This window comes from Aplidium turbinatum, chromosome 6, assembly GCF_918807975.1.
Source record: "Aplidium turbinatum chromosome 6, kaAplTurb1.1, whole genome shotgun sequence".
In the NCBI taxonomy this organism is placed as follows: Eukaryota; Metazoa; Chordata; class Ascidiacea; order Aplousobranchia; family Polyclinidae; genus Aplidium; species Aplidium turbinatum.
Genome location: NC_137477.1, coordinates 22,226,718 through 22,235,608, shown reverse-complemented (window position 1 = coordinate 22,235,608; position 8,891 = coordinate 22,226,718). Strand labels below are relative to the sequence as shown.

General features: G+C 35.6%; 1 protein-coding gene across 1 annotated transcript; it reads left to right on the top strand.

Moving 5' to 3' along the window:
* The first annotated feature begins 1,071 nt into the window (after positions 1-1,071).
* On the top strand, positions 1,072-8,292 carry LOC145772023 (RING finger protein unkempt homolog). Its single transcript, XM_082583833.1, has 3 exons — positions 1,072-1,382; positions 3,976-4,389; positions 5,032-8,292. Exons 1-3 carry the CDS (start codon positions 1,111-1,113, stop codon positions 6,605-6,607), a joined length of 2,262 nt encoding a protein of 753 aa, XP_082439959.1. The 5' UTR covers positions 1,072-1,110; the 3' UTR covers positions 6,608-8,292.
* Positions 8,293-8,891: the final 599 nt, after the last annotated feature.

Here is an 8,891-nt window from a genome sequence, read left to right as displayed (position 1 = left end):
GTTGTCAAGCGCACACCCCGAGAGTCGAACCAGCGCCGCTTGATCTTGAAGCGTCTTCGTTCCAGAAGTCACGCCAAGTGAGCTATCGGGGCGGGCTTGCTCAATTGTTAACAGAAAATGGGATGGAAGATATATTATTTTTTTAATTTATGGAAGATAAATACCCATAAATTTGATTTCCTTGCCTGGTTTCAGCTAAATTTTCAGAGGATTGTTTTTCCTTGAATGGTTGGCTACGTATTAGATGACGTCAGGCATCAAGCAGTCAAGCGTAAAACTATTCATTGACAGGTCTGACTGACTTCCACTTTTACAAAAACAAGTTAGGAGAAAAGAAAGTTTGAATGGAAACGCTCTGCCTAATTACGGTGCAATAATACAAAAGACAAGAAAAGGCATTTTTTTGTGAATGATTTGCGTAAACTTGTATGTTTTCATTTATCACCAATCATAAAGTTTAAACATATGTCTCACCTAGGCTATGTGGCTAAAGACTGAATAATAATACTGTCCCAACTTAAAATTAAATGGTTTTGCAATGCTAGCTTACTTGCAGTGTAATATTAGATTTGAACAATAATGTTCAGGTAGTTGCTATTTTTCCACACGTAATGCCATGGTTACAATTAGGTGTTGCCAGAGTTAGGAAGGGTTAGAGTTTGCAATAAGATTAGACTTTTGATGTTTGCCCAAGACTAAAAAAAATTCCAAAATACAAGTTTTTGTTTTCAACAGCTTTAAACTTGTCTCAAATTAGGCAGAATTCCTTATCTGGCAACACTATTGAGGCTATTATTACACTATATAGCGTAAATATAGCCACAGCCTAATATTAAAGTAGGTGAAAAAGATAAATCAATAAAACATAATTATTAGTGTATACTATAGGCATAAAGGCAAAATATATGCATCTTACATGACGAACTAGTTATATTTGTATGATACCTAATAGCCTATTGTTAATATTCTTCCTTTGATACCTTATCTATTTGTACAGGTCATTTGTGAAATTATACATGTAAAGTAACAAATGATTTAGAATAAGGTTTTAAACTCATTAAATGTTTTAATTAATGCAAATGTGCATGAGAGCAACATAACTTAAAAGCAATGGCAACCACGCCTCCACAGGCTGAGAAACCATTCCATTACAAATATTTGAAAGAATTTCGCGTCAATCAATGCCCCTTATTTTTGCAACACAAGTGCACACAGCATCGCCCATTTACTTGTTTCCATTGGCACTTTTCTAACCAACGAAGAAGACGACCCCTTCGCAAGAGAGATGGCACTTTTAATTACAGCGCTGATGTGTATTGTAGCAAATATGACGAAACTACAGGAATATGTCCAGATGGTGATGACTGCCTTTACATTCATAGGTATGATTTTTCCTGCAAATACTTTTTACATTTTGTATTTTATGAATCGAACATTGCTAGTTTTAGGTAGACTAGCAAATGACAAAATTCAATGTTAACTTTATTTCTAAGAAGTTATCTTATTTTGGAGGTCACTTTGTACAGCATATCTTCGATTCAATTCACAGCAGAACATGAAAAACAACTGTATCATTTTTAGACGTCTTCGTTGTATACTCGCCGCCACAATGCCACAAACATGCTGACCAAGACAATTTTCAAAAAACCCACACACACTGATAGATATTTAAATTTTAATTCACACCTTCCATAACATCAAAAACTTACGGTACTGTATCTGTAGCTAAAACTCTGTAGGCTATGACCACATTGACACACATGTCGCTTACGACAGAATAGAACATTACATAATACGTTGCGCCTCGATGAATTTTCAAGAAGGTTTGCTTACTAACAACAACCAAAAAGTTTAGCACTTCCTTCGGGCAACACTAAAAGGCGGAAACGCGGAAATAAGCTAGGCGTGAAATGGCGTAGTGTCCGCAGAAGTAACGCTTTAACACCGATGTAGAAAACGCGGAAATACGATCTTGGCGTCCATATTGTTTAACATACGGTAGCGATAACTCCATCATGAAAGAATGAAATGTTGCAACATTTGCATTTTGCTTCTAAAAAATAAGAATGCTGTCCTAAATGACAATTTTGTGAATATACTTTATGACAAAAAGCAAATATATGAGATTTTGTAATTGTATATATATATATTTTTATTTGGTTGAGTTTTTTGCTTACTCAAAAGCCAACCTAATGTGACGCATTTGAAAGTGTTGTTTTTCATAATAAATTAAAGTCGTTGTTTAACTTCTACTTGTACTTTACTATCGTTTCAACTTTACAAAATGTCTTCTCTTGAGCTGTTGGCAGTTTTCCACGCTTATTTCCGCCTTTTAGTGTTGCCCCTTCTACCTACTATATTATAAGTGTTTTGTTTCTTTACCTTATGTTAAGGGAGTGTCTGAAAGAATTTGGCGTAGGCTATTGTAAATGAAATAGGTGTAACAGTTACACCTAAATAGGTGTAACAGTTGCTTTGAAATCTTTCTCAACAATAAGTACATTTTTGCCGTCTTTAAAAGATCCTTTGAAACTAAGCGAAATCTCAGGTTCAGTATACCAAGAATCTTTTGATGATTGCGATTTAATTTATGTTGGCCAAACAAAACGAGATCTTAAATCTCGCATTAATGAATACAAAGAAGCTTTCAAATATCAACGCCTGGAAAAATCAACTCCCTGCATGCATGCCATAACTTCAGATCATAAAATGGAACAATTCTAAAAGTTTAAAGGGATTATCAAAAACAAATGTTTTCTAAAAGTTGATTTATTAATCAAAAGCCCCATGTAATGAATCATAATGATGGCATCTCTTTTCCTACCATTTATTTATATATATAATAAAAAGTATTACAAGTGCTTGTCTGATGTATTTAAATTGGTTTCATGCTGATTGATCACTGTGCAGTGTTGCGTATACAATTTGATTCTTCCTAACTCAATCATAGGGTTCACTCTCTCCTTGCTCTGCCGTTATTCAAGTTTCTTGTTGATTGATGACATTTACACTCTTTTTTCTAGTTACAAAATTTCTGCATGATATAATAATGTTTGTTTGGAAGTTGAATTTCATTTTGCATGTTTGGTTGGTTTACAACAACATGGTCCTGTGTTTTTCCATGCTAGACAGGTAGTCACTACATGACCTAACCCCTGAAGAAGTCAGTCGTGTCTGATTGACGAAACGTAGGAATAAAAGAAGATTATCACTTTATGCATCTTGTGATAGTTCAGTCTAGTTTGCACCAGAAGAACGCATATCATGTTTTAATACATTGTATATATATCCAATATCCATAGTTAATAAACACTTGAGCTACATGATGCTGACTGAGGAAATACTGTAGCGCGACATATTAATTGCAAATTAATATCTTTGACTGAGTGGGTTGTTTGGTTAAAATTTTATGAAAACAGGTTATCACAACCACAATTTGCTACATTCAAAATCGAATAGACGAATTATCTGCATTCTACTGTATTATATTGACTTCATAGTTGAAAAATATCTTTTACTTTACTTTTATTCATGCTTTTTAATTTGTTTTGTTTTCCGGTATTGGGACATTAATTTGAAGACAATACCTTTTTCACCTTTTCATATTAGCACTTCATGATTTGAAGAAATTATGATAATATAATATATGTTGTATGTGTATAGGCTACTTGATTTAACATGTTATGTTGTTTATAACATGAGACATCACCTTGATAGACAGCACTGTGGAATAGTCTAAGGCACCGCCTGTATTTTAACTGCATAAAGTAACTGGTTGTGTTAACTGTTATTTGTTTAATTGCAATAATATCTGTATGGTTATTCATTTAATCCACTTTTTAACAATGTGGTAACAAGTATTTTTTACAACAATTCAACTATCCTGTCATGTACATGACTTATAACAAGAAGCTGTATGTACTTTTCATTACATAAAGGTGTAGTTATTTCACCACATCTTGTTGGTTGTTTTAGAAATACTGGTGATACGGAACGACGATATCATCTACGATACTATAAAACTGGAACTTGTATCCATGAAACTGATTCCAGGGGAAATTGCGTGAAGAATGGTCCACATTGTGCTTTCGCTCATGGCGCCCATGATTTACGTCCACCTGTATATGATGTCAGAGAGCAACAGAGTCAGGACAACACCGCTGCAACATCAACCACTGTTGCTACTGAGCAACAAAAACAAGAAATGATAAATTTAACTGAAAAAATTGTTAATGAAGATCCAAAATGGCAGGATGCAAATTACGTTTTAGCAAATTATAAAACGGAAGTGTGCAAACGGCCACCGAGATTGTGTCGACAGGGCTATGCTTGTCCGCAGTATCATAATACAAAAGATAGAAGACGAAATCCAAAAAAATTCAAATACAGGTAAAGCTTGCATTTTAGCTGTTTTTTAGTTATTTAGTTAGGGCAGAGATTCCCCAACGTGGGATTTGAAGCCCTGGTGAGTTATTTTAAAATTGTTAAGGTGTCACATGCTTTGACCTGAAACCATGCATTGATCTTGCCAAGATGTCAATATTTTTGAAACAGCTGCTCACATCGAATGCAGTTGATTGTAGTAAACATTTTTAGTTTAGATTTTCTTGACATGTTTTCTCAAAACACGGTACAGTACTACAGTACCACCTTGCTGTTGTGTGTTTGTCAAAACAAACTAACACTCGCTGAAGCTTCGTGTTATATGTATGAACTTTTGTTAGTAAGTTATTTAGAGTTTATGCATTGGATTCGTGCATTATGAATTCATAATGCAAAGTTGGGCAGCACTGAGTTAGAGCAGTGTCAACAAGGATATTCATTCGTAGGATTTAAAACACAGCAGCAGTTGTTTTTCAATTTCATTCAATCAACTTCTCAGCCATGCAACCAACGAATGTATCTCTTCATTTTACTGCACTTTGATTTTGGATTTTGTTATGTACCGTAACTTCATACAGGTTAAATAATCTGTTGATAGTTTAATATGAGCATTGATCATATTTGTTATCAACCTTTTTTTTTGTTTAGATCCAGTCCTTGCCCTACTGTTAAGCATAGTGATGATTGGAAAGATCCAACTTGCTGTGAAAAGGGAGATAGTTGTCAGTTTTGCCACACTAGAACTGAACAACAATTCCATCCTGAAATCTACAAAAGCACCAAGTGCCACGATATGACTCAAACTGGATACTGTCCGAGAGGACCATTTTGTGCGTTTGCTCACGTGGAACAGGAGATTCGTGTTGTTGAAGATGAAGTGCCATCTTCACCGGGCCTAATTGTTGGCTCTTTTAATCAAATGGGTAATGATGGTAGTACCGGAAACATCAATGATTTAGCTGAGAATAAAAGTAACATTGGAAAACTTAATTCCAGCACAGCGGAAATCGCCACGCCAGAAATGAATTTGTCAGTAGCCACCAACTCAGTGTGGAATAATTTTTCTACTGGCTTTAAACAAGAAGTTATTGATCCAGTTGCAAGTTCTGCTAAATCTCCATTTGCTAGTGATAACCGAATGAGTAAAAGCTTACCACACGGTCCTTCTCTTTTATCAAAGCCTTTAGGTGAACTGAACGCTGCTCTCAAAGACTTTTCAATGAATTTTTCCTTGACGCCATATTCAAAAGCTCCTGGTTCCGAGAGAGCCACAGTTAGTGAACAAGCAGGCTCAATGAATAATCAAGAATTCAGTAGTTTGGGAAATAACTCGGCTTGGCCTATGCCTATAAATCATGGCGCAAATACTATTGGAAGTTTTTCTAGCACCAGTTCATCACCATCAAATCTGCTGCCGAGGTCTTCGAATTTGCTGAACAGTGATGCACCTCCTTTTTACCCACCTGATGAAACAGTAGACTCTGTTGTTGGCAATGCGCTGAAAGACTTTGATGAGCCTAAACTTCCTGACCGAACAAGCGATAATCTTTTGACATCGCAAATTTGGAATAGCCCAAAGCCTACCGGTCAGGATCCGAGTATATCCTCTTCTTTGTTTCCAATGTCTGATCCTGTCAACATCCCGCAAGAACAAGTTCTCCATCAAAATGTACCTCGTGGTCTCAGTGGTGGACTTTCATCAATGTCTCCTCCTCCTCTTCTTGGCAATGTAGACTTCCCAAATTCAGCATCAATGCCTGGTGGAAGATATGTTCCTATGCCCCAGTCTTCTCCACTGATTGGTTCTTCTGGTCCAAGTGGTCTGAGCTCTTCCTTAGGGAGCGGCATGATCAATGCCATCGAGCTGGAGCGGATGCAGCAGAAATGCAAGCAGTGGGAAGATTCATGGAACCAGGCCAAGGCTGCATGTGATGCGTGGAAACGAGAGGCAACAGATGCAAACGAACGGGCAAGATTGTCGGAAGATCGTGGAAGGCTAGCTGTCGAAAGGTGTCAGCTTCTGGAAAACAAATTAACATCTGTTGATGCTGGTGGGGATGCCGATAAAAATTGTCCATTTTTACACCAGCGTTATGACATAGATCATCTTCGTAAACTTTCAGTTTCATCATTGAAACAACTACAGTCAAAATACAAAAACGATCTTGAATCAGTCGAAAAACTTATTTGGGAAATGCTTTGGAAACCACAACAAAAGCATTGATTATATAGATTTAAAAAAAACTTTGAAAAATTTTTGCGTAAAAGACATTAATATGTTTAATTAACCATTGTCGACTTGAGCTGTGTTTGAACAAACCGTATATATGTACTTTTGCTTTGTTGTAAATACTTTGTATTAAATCTAACTTTTCAATCAAAAGCTACACTTCAACAGTGAAAAAACGGGAAATTTTTTTCTGGCCGATTTAATGTGACTGGGGCTGAATGAAAATGTTTTTATTCAACGACAAAATTGTTTTGTTTTGGTTTCATTTAATTTCGAGAGGAAAACCAAAGTTGTTTCTTTGTGAATTCGAAACGATTTGCCATAATTTCTGAATGTTAAGCTGTATTTTTGTATACCAATGACTTCATGCTTATTCGGTTACAGCTACCAAGCATAACGAGCCGTTTAATGCTACAAAATGAAAACATAATCCAATAACTTTTGACTGAAAGTTAATTGAATTTAACTTACACCATGCCTGTTCTTTTGCTCTGGTATAATCAGCAAGTTAAAAAAACATGCAGTGAAATATTTTTTTCCGATGCTAGATTTCAATCACAAAGATGTGTTTACTTTCCCAATTAGCCTGTCTCATTAGTGCGCATTGCCTTACTTGGCCTTTGAAAATTTCGCTTTTGCAAAACAAACGTGTTGCAAATGTAGGCAGATTGTTCAAAAATTTGATGGAGTGCGTCAGTTAAAATATAGTATAATAACTGCTAGAACGAAATAACCGCCTGGATCGACTTCTTGTTTGTATTTTCAGACAGCATAATCTGAAATTTTTACGTTGATTTAATGTCTATAGACGTTGAGTCAATGTAAAAATGACTGATTTTGCTGTCTGGGTTATTTTTCTTTCTCAAACCGTTGTGGGTGCTATTGACCTTTTTACAACAAAACATTGACTGCCGATAATAAATTGTTACCATTGTTTGTTTTTTTCATAAGATATAACCACTCCGCTCGCACCATTCACCAACTAACAAACTCCGTCCCTTTTTGCATTGATTCGTCTGCAGACGTTGAATCGATGTAAAAAGGTGGACTTTTAAAATACAAGGTTGCTTGCGTATTCCTGGCGTATTTGTGGAAAATTAAAAATGTAAAAATCAAACTATTTTTTACGGAAATCGTTCTTGGTTTCAAATGAAATGTTTTTCACGCTCCTGCTTATGTCACTTAAAATCATCCTGTCAAAAATATCTTGATTCAACCAGCAATAGCATGAAGCAATATACCTCGATTACGATACACTGCCTTTTTGAGTGAGTTTTCCAGCTTGAATGCTCTTTGAAATAACATTGGCGACGTTGAAACGACGTAAAAATTGCAAATTTTTTTGCACTAGGGTGGTTGTCAAGTGATCTCCATTTAACCTGACTCGATAAACTTAGTTTAATTTGGAAGAAAGTCAAGACAATTAATTTCTATGTCGAAACAAAAGATTTCCAAATATTTTTATTTCAAGCCCTTTGTGAGTCTGATAATAAATCATTTTGCATTCACAACAAAACAAAATAGTAAAAACAGAGAGAGACTGTTCACCAGGCATTTTATAATAAAAGTAATTTGCGTTCTTCTGGTGACTATTTACTAGGTTACCTCCTGATGTTAAAGATGATAACTAGCTTTTGTATTTCCGACGTTTCGTCAGTCAGCACGACTGACTTTATCAAGGTGGCTAAAACAGGTTAACACAACCTGTTCAGCAACGATGGCACAACACAAAAACATACTGATAAAATGAATAAAGTAAGCAGCAAGAATAAGCAGCAAATTAACCTACTGGTTTTAGGCATTCACTGCATTCAGTTTAACCTCTAGGTATCTTGTTGCGTGTTTTAATTCTGATTCTTGCTGCTTACTTTATTCATTTTATCAGTATGTTTTTGTGTTGTGCCATCGTTGCTGAACAGGTTGTGTTAACCTGTTTTAGCCACCTTGATAAAGTCAGTCGTGCTGACTGACGAAACGTCGGAAATACAAAAGCTAGTTATCATCTTTAACATCAGGAGGTAACCTAGTAAATAGTCACCAGAAGAACGCAAATTACTTTTATTATAAAACAAAATAGCTTAATTTGAAACAAATCCATTCCCCTTTTGATTATGTTATTGCAAATTTTGTTGCTTACAATACAGTACAATATTTAACGAGCACATTTTTAGCACTAACACAGCACTAGTTTAGTATGCTAGAGTCCAGTGGTCTCCAATCATTTTAAGAAGCGACCCCAATTTAAATGAAAATTATTTTCAACATTTGCATGCGACCC

Excerpts from the sequence above, each read along its gene's own strand:
- LOC145772023 (XM_082583833.1), top strand. The coding sequence starts at position 1,111 with ATGGCAACCACGCCTCCACAGGCTGAGAAACCATTCCATTACAAATAT. Across the intron at positions 1,383-3,975 it reads GACTGCCTTTACATTCATAG|AAATACTGGTGATACGGAAC; the intron begins GTATGATTTTTC and ends TGGTTGTTTTAG. Across the intron at positions 4,390-5,031 it reads CCAAAAAAATTCAAATACAG|ATCCAGTCCTTGCCCTACTG; the intron begins GTAAAGCTTGCA and ends TTTTTTGTTTAG.